General features: G+C 41.5%; 2 protein-coding genes across 2 annotated transcripts; both read left to right on the forward strand.

The window, feature by feature from the left end:
- Positions 1–9083: 9083 nt before the first annotated feature.
- LOC127174776 (ubiquitin-40S ribosomal protein S27a) lies at positions 9084–12558 on the forward strand. The gene is made up of 6 exons (XM_051125360.1): positions 9084–9167; positions 9266–9330; positions 11887–11941; positions 12018–12103; positions 12181–12312; positions 12384–12558. Exons 2-6 carry the CDS (start codon positions 9283–9285, stop codon positions 12531–12533), a joined length of 471 nt encoding a protein of 156 aa, XP_050981317.1. The 5' UTR covers positions 9084–9167; positions 9266–9282; the 3' UTR covers positions 12534–12558.
- A 127-nt stretch (positions 12559–12685) lies between these two features.
- Positions 12686–15444, forward strand: prorsd1 (prolyl-tRNA synthetase domain containing 1). The gene is made up of 2 exons (XM_051125359.1): positions 12686–14638; positions 14852–15444. Exons 1-2 carry the CDS (start codon positions 14555–14557, stop codon positions 15272–15274), a joined length of 507 nt encoding a protein of 168 aa, XP_050981316.1. The 5' UTR covers positions 12686–14554; the 3' UTR covers positions 15275–15444.
- The last annotated feature ends 3563 nt before the right edge of the window (positions 15445–19007 follow it).

A 19007-nucleotide genomic window follows, 5' to 3' on the forward strand; every position in this document is an offset into this window, starting at 1 on the left:
TTGTGACAGTCAGGATGATTGACAGACTGCATATTATAGTCTATCGTGAAACAGTTGCTCAAAATAAGTCAAAGTGATGAAAGTGCAGCGCTCAGACTCTTAGTAATATGAGCTGTGCGAACCACATTATTAAAGAGAGTTCAGTGAAAAATCCTGCCGTCAGCGACTCTCAGAGCCGTTCAGACCTAAATGAACCTGTGCAGCACAAAAGTAGAGCTCCTGAAGAATACGTCAGCTGTTTTTTTAGAGTCCAACATCACTAAACCTCACTGGTTTCACTCGAAATATCTCAACACCTACAGCAGGAGGGAGAGTAAATGTGTTTTTTGTGTGACTTGTCCCCTCAAACCCGTCTCAGTAGATTCTTCTGTACTGATCTGAGCTCAGGCCCTCGCGCTCGCTATGATAACAGACCAAAATAAGCAGAGCATCTGTCAGAGCTCTCAAGTGTGAGGACTGGGGCTCTCGCAGGGTCTCTGAAGCGCTTCACTAGCCGACGGTAATATGCCAAAAAGCTGGATTAGGGCTTGCTGACCTCACATATTCAACAAGATGCGTTTATTGTTTGATCTGTCACGCATTACACCGGCGACTGAACACGAGCGTCTTGTGTACTTCACTAAACGAGTCCAGATATAACAACGAGCCTAGAGTGTTGTCAAAACATTACTAAGCTGTAGCTCATTCATCTTGTGAACAAACACTGCGTAAGGCCTTTATTCAGCCGTGAGCTCAGGATGAGCAGAGCTTCAGCGGCACCGGACAGACGCTGTGATGCCGTTTTGGTTCAGTGTTGAGCTATTTTCATTAGCTGAGCAAAGATAGACGAGATGTCTGACCATGTGAGCTGGAGATGAGCTGATCAACTATATTTGATTTCATCTGTCACAGTGCTGAATGAACGGCGTGACTCAGAGAGCAGATGTGCTTGTGTTCCTCCATCATGCGCTCATATTCTCTGCTGCTCCTGCATGCCTGACATATCTGAGACGTGTGTGACGTGTGCATGTGTACCACAGACCCGAGATACAGCAGCAGAACGACTCATTCAGGATGAAATAATGTTCTCAATGATGATGTATGTAAACCACACCCATCACAGAGATGTGGACAGGACTAGTTTGCAGTAATCGTGTGTATGCTCATGGTTTTGAACTGAGGTAATGCTGAGTGTCAGTGAGTTTTGTGGGGAATATTCTGTCGGTCTGAGGTTTGCATCAGCGAGAGTTGGACTTGTGCCACGACTAAAAGTGTCGAGTCACTGTGCTGAGCATTCAGCTGATTACCCACAATCCCCCTGACGTTTGCGCACATGTAAGTCCAGCACTGGTGTACTAGCACACATTACACAGCATTAGTGCAGGTGTTGGGACGGAAGCGTGAGGTAAACAGAGATGCGGTGCTGCTGTGTGTGTTTGGCACGGCCGTGTGCTGCTGCTGCATTGTTTTATTGATGACACGTCTCTAGGAGCTCAGATCAGATCTGTGCCGCAGCGCCTGCGGTTTTACAGCCTCTCGCACACACTGAACTACAGCAAACGGGCTGATGTTCTGAGATACAGGGGTGTCCGTTCCTGCTCCAACCTGAAACCAGCTAATCAAAATCCTCAGTATCACTAGAAACGTCCGGACAGTGTGCTGGAGCTGAATGCTGACGGATACTCACGCTACAGGAGCAGCACTGGACACCTTCATCTCTGGGCAGCCTGTTACATCAGAATTACAGCACATTACAGGAGCAGTTCACCCCTAAAAATTAGGATATCCAGGATAAGGAAGAGTTTGTTTGTTCATCAGATGTGTCATTCCATCACTGTCTCACCAATGGATCCTCTGCAGTGAATGGGTGCCGTCAGAATGAGAGTCCAAACAGCTGATAAAAACATCACCAATAATCCACACCACACCACTCCAGTCCATCAGTTAACATCTTGAGAAGACAAAAGCTGAATTAAATGAGTTTTGTGAGTTCAGTGACTTCCTTTACTCTGATAGCATCAAAACACAGACTGGATGTGTACATGTGGTGATACGGGAGCCATGAAGCTCCTGCTCATGCTGTCAAAACACTGATGATGAACCGCACATAAACACTTCACAGTGTGTGAGTTAGAAGAAACGGTAACTGTGGATGAGAGAAAAGTTGGTCACAAAATATCTGTCCAGTGTCTGCATGTGATTTACCCTGATCGGTGCCAAAAAGAGGTGGGGTGAATGAACACGTATATTCTCTCTCTGTCAGTAGAGGCGCTCATAAGAAAGGCAGAAATACCTGGGGTTACTGCGCTGATGACGGTCCACATAGTAGTGCAGGGGTGATGCCATCCTGAATGAAACAGGGATGAAACTGCAGCTGTGAGCAGCTGATTTACAGGATATATATACAGTGGCATGTGCTCTAGAACGAGCTCATAGATCATGTGTCAATTTCACAACTCACAACTTAAAGTTTTTCTGAAAGACGTTTCGTCAGCTGAATAACCAGTATGTTGTTGCACAATCCACTGAACACACAGTATTTCTGTCTGTCACAGACTCGATTTCATTCTTGTCTAAGAATAAACATGAATCTACCATGACTAAGGTGTGTAAAGGAAGCCAAGCAGTATTTCTGTGTTCAAACTGCCAGATGATGTCCAGATGTACGTGCTGTATGTGGTTCAGCAGCAGCTCAGTGTGGTCTCTGCTGCTGTTACAGCCTCTTCTTCTCTGTGTGAGCGCCACCAAGTCACAGCTGTATGTAACTGCAGCATCTCTGGGCACGAAGAGCCGGTCCAACAGAGTGACGCAGGGATGACTTTATTTTTTCAGCCAAAACAGGGAAGAAGTTGCATTTTAGCTCTTCCACTCCCATCGTTCTGAAGTCAAATGGTGTTTTTAAATAGGGTTTAGGTTTTTTAGCTGAAATGAAATCCCCCCCGTCACATGAGCTTTTCATCTTTCCCCGTGGATGTGTGACCTGCAGTCAGATGATCACACATGATATAGTGTCGTATCTGAGGAAAGGAAACTAGCGGTCCAATGCCAGTGTGCACGTGGGATGTATTCGTATAGTCATGTATATATTTTACACTGTGCCTGTGTTGCTAATGAGAGCATATCTCCATTGGATTCTAGTGTGCAGTATTTCAGATTAAAGGAATGAATCAGAATATAAAGAAACGTTTGAAACGCTCTGATGAGTGCTGTTTGGATACACAGGTGTTTGTTTAGTCTCAGCTCAATATTCTGTTCATACCTGAGGAAGAGAAATTCAGACGATGAGATCCTGTATGGTAGTTGAGTCATCAGTGTCAGTCTGATCTGCCTTGATTGAAGAGTGAGACTATGAATTTGAAATGTGCATATCTTTATAAAGTTAGTTTTGTCAGTGTGTATCAGAACACTAGCATATAGATGTTGAATATACCGGCCCAAAAGTGCGATGGCCCACCAGGAAAATGCCCGGTATACCAGATTACCAGTCCAGCACTGGTTTTCTGTCATAGGGCAAGTTGTTGGTTTGTCTGTTTTTCTTATTTAAAAAAAGGGAAAGGAAAGGAGGTAATGGAGAAGAAGTATGGTGACCCATCTCAGAATTCGTGCTCTACATTTCACCCTTCCAAGTGCACACACACACACAGCAGTGAGCAGTGAACACACACACAATGAACACACACCCCGAGCAGTGGACAGCCACCAGCAAACCGTTGGGGGTTTGGTGCCTTGCTCAAGGGTCGCACCTCACCTCTCGATGTTGAGGGTGGAGACAGTGATATTCACTCCACACACCTACGAGACGGATTTGAGCCGCAGCTGGTTTCAGAGAGTATCCTGTGAAAGAGATGCAGCGCTTTGTTTCACGTGTTAAACTTTTGGTAATAAAGTCAAACACAGTACGTGTGTTAGAAGTGGATTTACAAACCAGAAGAAGAATTATTTATTCTTTATTATTTATCTTATTTGGGGAACATGGTCAACCAGCAGCACATACGGCTAGTGTAAAACCATGGAGATGTTACAGAATCAGTTCAGTTCATGGAAGTGTCAGCTTTAGGCAAATAATGAGGCAGACATAAAAGAAAGAAGAGAATCTCTTGTTTCAGTTTCAGTTATCATGTTCATAGTAAAAGAAGGAATCCATCTCTCTGTGGACACAGTGAAAGAGAGAAGAGGCACAACCAGAGCAACTTCATGAAATGCATGGAGTTCGTTAATAAACTTGACCCGTTCCTACAAACACACACCTGAGAAGAGACAACAAGCAACATTAGAGCAATACAAGTTTAAGGGATGTTTGTGGTGTTTGCAGATGAGACAGTGTTGTTGAGCAGAGTCTGTCTGTGTTTGTTAGGGTTAGAGGAGAGTAAATCAATCTGATGCTGAATCCGTAAGCACTGAACCGGACGGCACTCAGTGGATGGGATGATGTAACGTGATGGAGCGGCGGTGAGGATGAGACGAGCGGCGGCTGGTGTGACTTTTGACCAAGTCATCCAGTCATGACAAATTCTCCTCCATACATCTTCTCATCCCATCCACTTCAGTTTCTTTCTCTCAGTTTCTAAGGGTCTACACACATCCTGACAAAGGGAAGATGCAGACCTTGCTCAGGCAGTTGAATACATGACATTTTGAGGTGCGAACGCACCGATGAACAGCCAGCAGAAGTGTCTGAGAGAAAGTCAGAGGAGGTTATGGTGGCTAAACCGTTCCTCATGCGTAAGATTCCCCAAGAGTGACGCCATCGCTGGCATGGTCAGCATTTTCAGTCTTTCTGATCAGACATGTTTTCACCATCAAAAAAGGTCATTCAGATTATTTTAACAATTCCAGGACTCTGCACCTGGTTAAGGTCCATCATGGGACAAAACAGACTCTGAGATATGTATCCATTGTTTAGTCTTTATCCATAGGGTTTCTCTGCTCTGGTCCTGCAGAGATGAGCTCCAGCCCGAATCAAACTCACCTGCCTGTCATCTTCTGAACACCACACAGAGCTCACTGTAGTCTGATCAGGGCTCTAACTAGAAGCTTGTTTCACAGTTTCAGCGGGATCAGAATATTGTCACAATATTGTCACGTGTCAAAAATCACGTTTTATTGTCATGTGGTTTCATGGGCTAGATTTCTTTAGCTGTATTTTTGAACTGAGCATATTATCAAGTTATGATACTTAGTTACTTTTTATGGAAAGTAATGCGTCACTTTACTTTTGCGTTACTTTTTAAATCTGGGCAGGGCTTGCTTGTTTGTTTTTAATATAAAAAGTTCTATTTTTGGCAAATGTAAAAGCCTTTTCACACCAAAAGCCTCAGGCTTTGAGAAAAGTAAATTCATGTCTGTACAGTAGACCGCAGAAGAAACAAATGTCAACTCTTCAGCAATAAAAAAAGAAAATCAAATGTTAGATTATCTTGAGTAATTTTTGCTTATTAGTATGGTTGAAATGGATCATCAAAGATCGGCAGCAAAGACACTGGTTAATAAAATGGGATTAAATGCATAAAGAATATTTGTTTTATTTAACATATTTAATTATTGCAGGTTTGCATCATATTCTGAGTTGAATTTCACAGTTTTTATTCATTTTGAGGAACTGAATCTGTTTTTTGTGAGTGAGATCAATTAATGCACGTTCACATTTATTCTTGAACTAACATCTTACTCCCGATTTCTCTCAACATGGGGACAGGAGAGCTTTTAATCAATAAATGGGGGGGAAAGTAACTGGTGTTACTTATTTTAAAAAAGTAACTCAGATACTTTCTTGTCAATTAAAAATGAATGCGTTACTTTACTAGTTACTTGGAAAAAGAATAATATTAGGTAACTCACATTACTTGTAATGCGTTAATAAGTTTACATCTCCAAATGTTCATTTTGCCATTAATGGTAATAATCCAGTGAGATGTCAGTGCTCCACACAGAGATCTGATCTCATTACATCCAGTCTGTCTGGAATGACTTGATGAAAGAACAAAGTGAGTCGTGTAAAATATTAAATTACATAGCCTGACAATTTCTTGTCATTTTAAGGTGTCTTTAATTCATGGATATTTCTATATCTGCAGGAGAGATGTTGGGTCCTGTCTCAGGACGTCCTGGACCTTACTGAAGACTTCATCTGGTCTGATCAGCTCTGTTTCTCTGGCGGCGTATCTCTCTCTGCTCTCATCTTTGTTTTTGTGCTTCCGTTATGCACATGCATTCACCGTGACCGCTCGTTGTGCACCTGTTCCCTCTTTCAGATACTTCTCTTCTGTGTAAAGCAAAACCTGCCACGTTTATGATTACAAACTTTACATTTAAATGCAGCGTAAATGATACAATATGTCATTAAAATGTATGTATGTCCATGTTGAAAATGTGTGCTGTGTCAATATCAAGTGTCTCTGTGTAGTATGCAGTGGTCCTTCCCTCTCCATAAAAGCTATATTCAGGAGGAACGCTGTGGAGTCGCACTAGTGCAGTTTACTGCCTGAGGATAAAAACAGTCCCTCAGCTGAGTTGTTTTACTTTAGCGCTTTGATACGTCTAACAGATGGCAGAGGCATGAAGTGATCATACTCTACATGGGACGGATGATGCTTTAGGATCTGATGATGCTGTGTGCTCACCCACGATTCTTTGAGTGATAGAGTGAATGATTTCTCAGCTTAAACTCAATGACAGTGCTGCACAGTCCTGTTTCTGAACCACACTGATGATCCACACTTTCAATGGTAAACTAACAGAACTTCATTAGGATTTTAGACAGCATATTCCACTTCCTTACTGATGCACTTAAAGTAATGTGTAGGAGTTTACCCTCTCCACCTCTGAGCCGTCTGTATGAAGTGGTTTATGGTGCCTCTCAAGTCCACATCCATGGCCTTAGTTTTGCTGATGTTCAAGGATAGGTTGTTGTTTCCACATTCTAACGTAAGAATCCTTCAGGTGGCTATCAAACACTACTCACTGTTGTTTGCTGTGCTGGTTAGTGTTAGTGTTGTAGACCCGAGCTGTACACCGATGTTGTGATCGACTGACTGGTTTGCAGGGATAGATGAGCTCAGTCTTTGCACGGTTGAGCTCTGGATGACCCTCCTTCATCTGCTTTTGAGGCCAGACTGTTTTCATGTAGGTTGTTCTGTTGGAGAAAAGCTGAGAGCGGACTCTTTCAGCTCTTTCAAGCGTTTCAGTCCGTACAGGCGGCAGAGAGAGCGCTCTGTAGTTTTCAGCTGCTGTGGGATTGAGTGTTGTCTTCATGAGCAGTGGGGTCACCCAAACATGATCGGATCCGCTGGTAGTGAGGGTTGTGTGTTGATAGTGTTGCCAGCTGTCCTGCATTAGCCGGGACGTCCTGTATATTGGGCCTAATTGATTTGTCCCGTACGTGTCCTCCCTCGCCCTATCTATTGAAGGCTACACAGATTCAATCACAGACAAAACACCACAGCAGCAGCAGCAGCGCCGATCACTGACACCTGTCATCATCCAGTTATGTGCATGATTGCGTTAAGAAAATCAAAAATTGTGACATAAATGTTTGTAAGGCCGGTCGCTCCCGCCTCACAGCGAGCAGCGCTCGTGCTAACGCCAGTTCTCTGCACCATATGTGTTTTTTACAAATACAAACAACATGATTATTGTCCATGAGTCCAGCATTCAGCTGTCCAAAAAAACATGTCATCTACCTAAAACATCACGTGATCACTAAGAGAAGTGGTCTTTCTCTACTGTAATGTTGTTAGAGAATAAAAACATTTTACATTTAATTTCTGTTCTGAACCTTGAACCTTACTCTTGAAACACAAAATGGCCAATAAAAAGTGTCAAGCACCAAAAGCAGCCAATATAAAATCTATACGCTATTTTTAATTGAAAAATATGCACTTGTATGCATATATACTTGTTCATACAAACACAGACACACACACATGCAGTAGTCAACATTTAAAGTGGATCAAATCCTTTCATCAAAGCTGTCCTAAAACCAAAACAAGACCCGTTCTTGTCTTAGAACAACTCTGATGAACTTTTTTGATCCACTTCAAATGTTGACTACTGTATATGTCTCTCTGTGACCATCAGATTGAGGCTGGTGCACATATACCTTATTATTTATATGACACTTCTCATCTGTGGACAAACAAGTGCGACTCATGTCATCAAAATCTCACTCCAGACAAGGAACCATTTCATAAATTTTATATTACCCAGTACTATAATGTAATGTAAACTAACTTAATTATTGAAAATCAAAATCATAACTGGTGGTTTAAATGGTTTCTGTATATGTGATCATAATACACACGAGGCAACACTGCACATTTCACACTGCAAATTCAACTGCAAAAAGAATAACAACAGAAAGTAAAACACACAAAATGAGCACAACCCCCATAAAAAAAGATTTAAAAAAAAAAAAAAAAAAAAAAAAAAAAACAAAACAAAACAAAACAAAAAAATCCAGGGCAGTTACATAAATTTGAAAATCTTTAGAATTTTAGTTTTTATGAGCTTCTTATTTTGAAATCTCGTATTAGAGAGGGTTTCAAGGTAACATTTTAAGATCAGTTTTACAAAATGTAATATATAATGGTTTCTCTTGACTTACTTTTGACTTGTGAAACTATAACATCTTGGTAGTGTGATTTGAGACACAGCCGGTGTGTGTTGAGCGGCTCTGGGTAAAGTTGAACAGTAATCACAGACGACTGTGATTGGTCCATCGCGACAGCGCCGTGAAAACTAACACATATCACGTGACGGCGGCCCCACGCTGATGTGGATAACGGTCTAATAAAAGCATAATTCATGAAGAATGTCATTAATAAAGATACTACTCCTCCAGTTAAAAACTTGAGAACAATGAGACTTAAACAAAAAAACTAATTTGACTGACTAATTTAAAACATCTTCTGTGCCGCCCATTACAGTCTCTTCATGCTGATTTACATTTGTTATGACAGTCACAAGCAAAATAGAAAAATGTATTGCGCTTAAGAAATATTATAGAACACGAAAGCAATATATTAGACGTGTTATATGTTTGTTACGCCTTGATTAAATGCGAATAATTGAGCGTTTGTCGGGGAATGTTTTTGATCAGGCGCCGTGTGGGACCGCGCGCTCCTGCGCTGAAGCCCCGTGCGCGCGCGCCGCCGCTCCTCTTCTCGTGATCCGCCATTAGCGCCGCCGCGGTGAGTGAACGCTCGTGTACACACATACAGTAAAACGACACAAAACTACACATTACACTCACAAACACAGAGGGTGAACGCGCTGTTTGTGTGTGCAGGTGCACGCCACGCCAAAATGCAGATTTTCGTGAAAACGCTGACGGGTAAAACCATCACACTCGAGGTGAGTGAGAGAGAGAGTCTCAAATCACAGTGACACTGCTGTGGAGGACGATCACACTCACAGCACCAATGAAGAGTGTGTGTGTGTCCGTTAGTCTGCTCCAGTTCAGCTCATTTATCAAACACTCTGAGACTGATGGAGATCTGTGTGATGTGAGGAAAGGCCTCATCCTTCAGTGTGCACTTAACAACTGATCAGTTAGCAGTGAAGCTTTGAGTGTGTCTGTTATATATATATATATATATGTAATGCGAAAAAACGAGTATCCCGGATAATGTTGTGAGAGATCTAGTGAAGTTGTAAACAATCGTTTCTGCAGTAAGTTTATACAAGGTTCGTTCCTGGTTTTCAGTTCCTGTTGTGGAGAGCAAAACATCCACAGAACTGCAGTACAAGCCTGTCAGTATACCATCTGTCGACAGTCCACAGAGATTAAGATCACTTCTCAAAAGAATAAAACAAAGATGTGTGAACAAAATGCAAGTTTTGTCCATTTGCAATCCATGTAAAGCACCCGCCGCAGTGGTAAAGTGATTAAACACAGTGGTACTAAAAGAGAAAATTCAGCGTTCACCTTACTGATGATTCATACTCTATACAGGGAAATCAGAGGCCTGTTTTATAAAAAATAAGCCAGACTTACTGTCACTTGATTTGGTTTCATAAAGCAAATTAATCACAGCTTAAGCTCATTTGTGCTGGAAAACTGACCTGGGCTGGGTTTCCCAAAAGCGTTGTAAGCCTAAATTGATCATAGCCTCAGTGGCTCAGCGATCGACTTACGACGCTTTTGGGAAACGCAGGCTGAGATGATGAGATCCTGTGACACTGATGACACCACTGACCCGCGCACATACAGTTACTTGACTTTATTCTCGGTCCAAAAATAAAAGTATACAGAAAATGCAATTTAAATAAATAAATGAAAATATAGGCCACAAACCAACTGTTATTAATGTAGTGTGGCCAAGATTTAATGACGTTTTTTAAGATTATGGAAACATATGTGACCCTGGACCACAAAACCATTCGTAAGTGTCAATTTTTCAAAATTGAGCTTCATACATCATCTGAAAGCTGAATAAATAAGCTTTCCATCGATGTATGGTTTGTCAGGATAGAACAATATTTGGCTGAGATGCAACTATTTCAGTATATGGAATCTGAGGGTGCAAAAAATTCTAAATATTGAGAAAATCACCTTTAAAGTTTTCCAAATTAAGTTCTTTGCAAAGCATATTACTAATCAAAAATTAAGTTTTGATATATTTACAGTATGAAATTTACAGAATAGCTTCATGGAACATGATCTTTACTTAATTTCCTAACGATTTTTGGCATAAAAGAAAAATCGATCATTTTGACCCATACAATGTATTTTTGGCTATTGCTACAAATATACCCCAGAGACTTAAGACTGGTTTTGTGGTCCAGGGTCACATATTAACAAGCTTGCTACTTGCACATTCAGTTTAACAGCAGTTTCTAGAACATTAAAATGTTAAAATCTAAAATTGCTCTTTAAAGCATTAAAGCACTAAATTAAAAGTAAAAATCATTAAATTAAAAATGAAAATAAACGCTGGTTAATTAACTGATAAGAGGAATACACATCAACTCATTTAACCTGCTAATATAACCTAGCTGTATTAGCTAGCTTACATTTGATTTACAGGTACTGCTATCATTAAAATACAGTTATATGTAGGTTTAAATGTCCAACAACAAATATTTTAGCAAAATGCTAAATGTGCTCCTATTCTATCGCTTTCCATCTGTTTAGCAGTCGTGTGCACAGCAGCACTCGTTCACTCCTGACAACAAAATGGATTTGTTCGCATGAGTTTCTAATGTTTACAGATGAAGAATATAACTGTGGCGTGTCAGTAGTGCACTGGGGGAAACACAACGTCTCAAATGCATTGAACAGCACAGATATATTCACCGTTGGCCGTGGTGGATCGATTTGATCTGTGATTGACATTAAGGGCTGTTTAAGAATAAGTGTGCACATCAAAAACACTTCATGTGAAACTTTGCCTGTTGTGTTTCTGTTCTGGATTCATTTGCTCTCCTGTGCAAAGTATGCATCATCTCTAAGGTTTATACTGAATTTGGCCTTTAATATCACTCTCTTGCTGCATTACTAGCCTCCTTCATACAAACCTTGTGAGAATAACCAGCGTTCGGTGCAGGAAAGCCATGTTTGCTCCCATAAGGGTGTGATGTCACATGAAAACTATGAATTTAGAGTCGTCTGGTCTTTAATAACATTTGCAAAACATTAGGACAAATATGTTCACTCATGGAACCTTTTTTTGTATACTTTATTTCTTGTTTCAGAACATTCAGAGAACTATCATTGCCGTAATGTTTGCAAAATGATCAAATAATCCTGAACATTCACAGAACATTCATAATAATGTTTGCATGATTTAATGAGAATGTTAGCAGAATGTTTTTGGAACATGTCTTTGTTATGTGGGGAGTAACAGAGACGATCCAGCACTGTTCACTGCACACCGTCACGCTGTAATCATCCCATAATTCCTGCAGGTCGAGCCGTCGGATACTATTGAAAATGTCAAGGCAAAGATCCAGGACAAAGAAGGTGATGTACAGTACGGTTTGACTGCTGTCCCGTGTGTGTGTGTTTATCTGTGCTGAGCGTGATGTTTGTGGCGCAGGGATTCCTCCGGACCAGCAGAGGCTGATCTTCGCTGGGAAGCAGCTGGAGGACGGACGCACGCTGTCGGACTACAACATACAGAAGGTACGAGTGTCTCTTCAGCTCTCACAGAACAGAAAGCGGCTCATCTTCATCTGAACACGCGTCTGTCTTGTGCGCAGGAGTCCACGCTTCACCTGGTGCTCCGTCTGCGCGGCGGAGCCAAGAAGAGGAAGAAGAAGTCCTACACCACACCCAAGAAGAACAAGCACAAGAGGAAGAAGGTCAAGCTGGCGGTGCTCAAGTACTACAAGGTAAACGCGAACACACACGTCGCTCTGTAATGCGTTGTTGCTGTGGCGCTGATCATGCTGTGCTGCCGCAGGTGGACGAGAACGGGAAGATCCACCGTCTGCGGCGCGAGTGTCCGGCCGACGAGTGCGGCGCTGGAGTCTTCATGGCCAGTCACTTCGACAGACATTACTGTGGAAAGTGCTGTCTGACCTACTGCTTCAACAAACCTGAGGATAAATAATCAATAAAACACACAGATCATCATCGCTCTGCCAGTGATGTGGTGTTTTTTGTAATTGTTGCCTATGAAAATACCTTGCGCTGTGGCTGTTCATGAGTTCGTGTCAGTCAGTCTGCGAGTGTCTGAGGTGAAAGTGTGAAATGCGTAGAGGGAATAGACCAATTATCTGTTTGTAAACATTCGGGATGTGCGCGCAGCACAGTTGCAGAAAACCCGGAGAGATCGCCTTTACAGCTAGAGAATTACAAGGATACGGCACAAAATACTTAGATTTAAAAAGAGTATAGATTATATTGATTAGATGTCATTTTCAAAATGTTATTCGCATATTACAACAGCTTGTCACCCAGCGATAAGCACTGTTACTCAACGAAATTGACGTTAGATAGTGGGATAGTCTTACAGGCCCGAAACAGGGATGATGTTTTTTATGGGCGGTTCAAGTGGCAGTGTATGCAGCCATGTGATAAAACAATTAAAAACACATGAGTAAATTTGATTTTATATTTCAAAATTCTGACTTTAATTTCACAATTCCGAGATTATATCCCACAACTCTAGAGGAAAAACAACTCGTCATTCTCTCTTTTCCCCTCGGCTCAGAGTTTATATCCCACTGCTTTTTTCCCTCAGAATGAACAAACTCACTAGTTAAATCGAGTTATAAAGTCCGAATTAGGAGATATAAACTTGCATTTGTGAGAAAAAAAAAAAAATCTGAATTGTGAGAGAAAATAAAAAATGTTACGTTAAAAAGTTAATAGTAATAGGTTTAAATGTCATGCTGTAACTGTAGAGCTAATACAGTACACCCCCTATGAACAGCATATGTGAATATTATGTAGACCTATAAATCAAATTTATGCTTTAAAAGTAGAGTAATCATAGCAGTTTTCATCCATAGTGTGTCCGTTTAAACGTCTGCGTTTAGCTTCAAATGGCGTCTTTGACTACAGTATTGTATAAAAATGATTTGCATTCCGATTTTGACATCAAAAGACACAAAAATATTTTTTTTTTCTCTTATTCCATGGAGTTTAATCGTTCACCTCCACTTGCTACCAGTGTTTTTCTGCAACGTCACTGTGACGTCTACTCGAAATTGGTCTATAGGTCAACCAAAGATGAAAATGTGCTCATCCTCAGATCATCTGAGACTAGTGTAAGCTTGTTTGTTCATCACATTTGTAGAAATGTATCGTTCCATCACTGTCTCACCAATGGATAATCTGCAGTGAATGGGTGCCGTCAGAATGCACAAGTAATCCACACCAGCTAGCATCTGGAGAAGACAAAAGCTGGAACAAATCCATCATTAAGACGTTTTCGACTAAAATACAAGTCCATAATCCATAATAACACCTCCTCCAGTGGAAAGTTGGTCTGGTCTGAATCAGGAGAGAAATCTGTACAGGTCAAACACCGTTTACAAGCCAAAAGAGCTCGGAACAACCAGATGGAGGTATTCTGTGTATATTATTTTAGTTAAAAAACGTTTTGATGGATTTGTTTCTTACAAACACTGGCTAAAGATAGGGCATAGGGTCAGTGAAGTGATGTCACTACAGAAAAAACGTTCTGACGAGTGTGTTTGTATGTAGTGCTGCAGTGTGACGGTGAACGGGTCTGACGGGCAGCAGGTGGCGCTGTTTGACCACAGCCTCCAAACCGGAAGCGGCGTCGCTTCATCTGCTGTGGAGAGAAAACGTGTGGAGAAGAATTGATCAAATATTGCAGCTCTGCGAGGATTTGTTTACATTAAATAACTGATCCATTTGGTAACTTCTGCTTTATTTTGGTCGTAGTTTAATCGTAGTTTTAATATTAAATATCGCTCTCTGTATGAAATCGCCTAAACTGCATTGAATGTAGATGAGGACGTGGCCGTTCCTTTACTCAACGCCGCTGACTCCTGACCAATCACAGTCGTCTGTTGTTCGCCTGGACCAATCGCAGGCCGTGTGCGCTGTAACCATATAAGCGTACATACAGTTACAGAGTTATCGCTGTTTTTAGTCACGATGGCGTCTGTCGAGCTGAGGACGGAGCTGGACGAGCTTCTCAAGCGACTGGATATTGACACGATATGCATCGATCATCCAGAGGTGAGACAATGATGAAATATAAGACACTGTCTGAACAAACCCAAACTCAAGACTGTTTCTGTCACATTCACATAAACTTAAACATAGTTTATAGCAAATCTCAACCGCCTGATTGCGTGTATGTGAACGCGACTACAAGGAAAGTTGTTATAACCGTTGTGGTGTTTTTCTGTAAAGTGCTTTGTTCATTGAGTGTGTGTTTGTGTGTCGGAGGTGTTCACGGTGGAGGAGATGATGCTTCACATGGCTCACGTGAGCGGCGTCGTCGCTAAAAACCTCTTCCTGAAGGACAAGAAGAAGAAGGGCCTGTGGCTGCTGTCCGTCCGGCACGACCGGCAGGTCAACCTGGGCGACGTGGCCAAGCGCCTGGGGCTCGGGACGCTGCGGCTGGCCGACGAGTCGGTGATGCTGGAGAAGCTGAAGGTGGGTCAGGGCTGCGCCACGGCCCTCGCGCTCTTCTGCGACACGGACCGGAGCGTCAAGATGGTGCTGGACCGAGACCTGACCCACGGCGGCCACGAGAGGGTCTACTTCCACCCCATGACCAACAGCGCCAGCCTGGGACTCAAGCCGGACGACCTGCTGCGCTTCCTGGAGGAGACCGGCCACGAGCCCGTCATCCTGAGCTTCGACTGAGTCGAAGACGCCGCTCCTCCGATCGGTGATCGGTGCTCTTACACCGGCAGCTCGGACACTTCTGACTGTTACTGACTTAAGACTTTTACATCTCCAGACCACAGTAACATCACAGTTATAACACATCAACATGAGAATAAGACAGTCGTCATGAAGTTTATCACACTGATTTAATTTATGAAAAGAGGAATGAAGCGGTATGTGGCATTCATACAGGAGTAACGCTGTCTTTTGGCACACACACACACACACACACACACACACTCTCTCTCGGTCTCTATTTTTTGGTGTTTGGGGGTTTGGTCAGGCGGTCGGTGTCTGTTTGTTCTGCAGGTCCGTGTGAGCGTGTGTGAGCGGCACACATGCAGTGATGGTGAGGCGGGAGAAGAGCTCCACAGCAGATTCTTCAACTTCCTTTAAGAGTCCTTCTGCTTCCTTGATTCAAGGAAAAGGACATATTTCCTCTGTCTTCATTGCTGAGGGCTCCATGATTACAAAAGAGAGAGAAACGGTGCGTTTCTCACGGCAGGAGATTGTAGGATTGTGCTGATCTTCTGATCTCTGATGGAGAACAAGAGATGGAAACACATTAGAGCAGAAACACACAGACGTATTTATTCGTGCTGACGCTCGATCTCAGGAAACGCTGCTGTTTGTGTCTCACCACAGTCCGCTCATGCTGATTCATGGGTGATTTTTCAGTCAAATAAATGTGGTTTTTTTACATGTGGTTTTTCTTCATTACTGAGAACTGTGGAAAACTAAACATTTTAGTAGCTTCAAAATGGAAAACTGATCACAGTCACTTCCTGAATGAAAAGATATGCATGAGCAAAATATTAAAGTTAATTTCTGTGATAATCCTACACAGGATCTGCAGCTGTTTTATAACACTGTTATATGTTGTTTATAACAAATACAGTGCTGTCTAGAAGATTGTGAACCCTTTAGAATTTTCTGTATTTCTGCATAAATATGACCAAAAAAGTCCTGAAATTTGACAAAGAGAACCCAGTCAAACAAACGAGATAAAAATATATAGTTTGTCAGTAATTTATTGAGAAAAATGGTCCAGTGTTTAATATTTGTGAGTTGCAAAAGTATGTGAACCTCGAGAATTAGCAGTTAATTTTAAGGTGAAGTTAGAGTCCATTTGTATAGATGTGTTATCAATCGATATGATGATTATCAGGTGCCGGTGTATGCCCTGTTTTAATTCAAGAACAGGAATCTAACAGGAAGTCTAATCATGTTTGTGGAAGTGAATCATGGCATAAACAAAGCAGATCTCTGAGAACCTCAGAAAAAGAGTTGTTGTTGCTCATCCGGCTGGAAAAGGTTACAAAACCGTCTCTAAAGAGTTTGGACTCCACAAATCCACAGTCAGACAGACTGTGTACAAATGGAGGAAATTCTAGACCACAGTTCCCCTCCCCAGAAATGGTCGACCAACAAAGATCACTCCAAAACAAGACCTGTAATAGTCTGCAAGGTTACAAAGGACCTCAGGGTAACTTTTAAGCACATAAAGGCCTTTCTCACATTGGTTAATATTAATGTTCATGAGTCCATCATCAGGAGAACGCTGAACAACCATGGTGCACATGGCTCTCCAAAAAACACTGCTGTCAGTTTGCAGTTTGCTAAAGATCATGTGGAAAGCTACTGGAGAATGTTTTGTGGACGGATGAGACCAAAATAAAACTTTTTGAGTTTAAATTAGAGGTGTTATGTTTGGAAAAAGAAAAACACTTGAAACACTGTGAAACGTGGTGGTGGTCGTATCATGGGTTGGGCCTGCTTTGCTACATCTTGGCCAGAATGGCTTGCCATCATTGATGGAACAATGAATTCTCAATTATACTAGCAAAATCTTAAGGAAAATGTCAGGACATTGGTCTGAGAAATGAATCTTATAAGAAAGTGGGTCATTCGGGACACAGCGACCACAAGCACAAAAGTCATTATCCCAAAAATGGTGAAAGAAGGACAAGGTAAATGATTTTGAATGCCCGAGTCGATGTCCAGACCTTAATCTAACTGAAATGTTCTGTAAAGAATCTCTAAGTAGTTCATAGGAGGAAACCCACCAATATCACAGGGTTCAAGTGTTTCTGTGCTGAAGAATGGGCTAAAATTCTTACGAGCTGTTGTGCCGGACTCGGGTCACACCAGATACTGAGAGCAAAGATTTACATACTTTTGCAACTCACAAATATTTAAGACTGGATCATTTTTCTCAATAACTAAATGACAAAGTATAAATTTTTGTCTTGTTTGTTTGATTGTATTCCCTTTGTCAACTTTAAGATCTGATGATGTTTTGTGTTTTATTTATGCAGAAATGAAGACAATTTTAAAGGGTTCACAAAGGTTGAAGCAGCACTGTATGTGTAGCTGTATTTGCTGTTCTGAATGGTGTGATGTCTGTGCTGTTCAGTCAGTCTGATCCAGTGTGTGACAGAGATGAGCTGCTGATCAGTGTAATGAAGAGCTCGTCATCAGATCAGTGTTTCCCAAAGCTGCTCCTCCATCTCAAACACATTCTGAGCGTCTGCTCGATCAAACACGGCAGATTGAGCTCATCAGCAGAGACTGTGAGTGTGTGAGAGATGGAGGTGTGTTAAATGTGCAGCGCTGAGGATCAGGAGCAGGTTTGTCCTGTTGGAGCACAGACACGCTCGTGCTATGAGGAAACATTCACGCTCCAGCTGCGTTTGAGTCACGTGAGCTCATGATATGTGATACTCATAAACACAATCCATCAGCTGAGAAATGAGCCTCATTCCACACATCCATCAGAATGAACTCAACGCACTTCTACAGACATGTATCTCAGAGGAATTGATTGTTCAGTCATTATTTATATCCATCCTGTTGAATCACATCCTGCGCTGATGATGATGGCTGCAGTTCACATCATCCTGGTTTTTACCCGGACTTTCAAAACATTCTGATGAACTCATTCTACATTTTCACAGGTTATTTAATTGATTCACATACACTGAATTGCCATTGTGCTGTGTGGTTTGTTTGTGAACAGCAGAACTGGTGTTTGTGATCTGACGTTCCTCTCTAAAGCACTGCCGTGATGTGTCTGACGTGAGCAGTGACGTCACGCCTCAAACATTTTTCATGAAGTTCAATCATTTATCACAGTGTTCATCATTCATCAGTCTGTTATTAGTCCAATTTGCAGTGAACCCTGCACTGTCCAACCTAATGAATGATTTAACCCTTGTGCATCTATTAAAAATAGTTACACAGATTAATACAGGACAAAAATGTCCATGTCCAAAAACTGTCAAACATTTTTTTAAAGCTTGGGAGCACAGATCTAAGTCTCATTTTAAAGAAAACATGTTGGAGTAAAATAAAAAAAAAACTAAAAAAAATTAAAACAAAAAAGTATAAAGGTTTAAGTTAATGAAAATGATTTATAACAAGGGTTAAAGCAGAAATGTCAAGAGTTATTAACCTTCTTAACCTGTACTTTATTATACACTGAAAAACACAGAACTGAGTGAAACTATCAGAACATCAGGGTGAATCCACCGCTGTGACAAGAAATGATGTTCGGCTTTGGGGTTTGGCTTAGGGTTCATGATAAAATGTAAAAAAATAAATAAATAAAAAAAAGAGAGAGAGAAAAAAAAATAAACTACGTAACCCATTTTTTGAAAAGATTTTTCTTGCTTGGTTAAAATGGTAGAAAACTTGGTTTTGGAAAGTC

Source organism: Labeo rohita, chromosome 13 (genome assembly GCF_022985175.1).
Source record: "Labeo rohita strain BAU-BD-2019 chromosome 13, IGBB_LRoh.1.0, whole genome shotgun sequence".
NCBI lineage: Eukaryota > Metazoa > Chordata > Actinopteri > Cypriniformes > Cyprinidae > Labeo > Labeo rohita.

Bases quoted from the DNA above. Each gene is read 5' to 3' on its own strand.
- LOC127174776 (XM_051125360.1), top strand. From the start codon at position 9,283: ATGCAGATTTTCGTGAAAACGCTGACGGGTAAAACCATCACACTCGAG. The intron at 12,104-12,180 runs GTACGAGTGTCT...TCTTGTGCGCAG, and splicing joins CGGACTACAACATACAGAAG to GAGTCCACGCTTCACCTGGT. The intron at 12,313-12,383 runs GTAAACGCGAAC...GTGCTGCCGCAG, and splicing joins CGGTGCTCAAGTACTACAAG to GTGGACGAGAACGGGAAGAT.
- prorsd1 (XM_051125359.1), top strand. From the start codon at position 14,555: ATGGCGTCTGTCGAGCTGAGGACGGAGCTGGACGAGCTTCTCAAGCGA. The intron at 14,639-14,851 runs GTGAGACAATGA...TGTGTGTCGGAG, and splicing joins TATGCATCGATCATCCAGAG to GTGTTCACGGTGGAGGAGAT.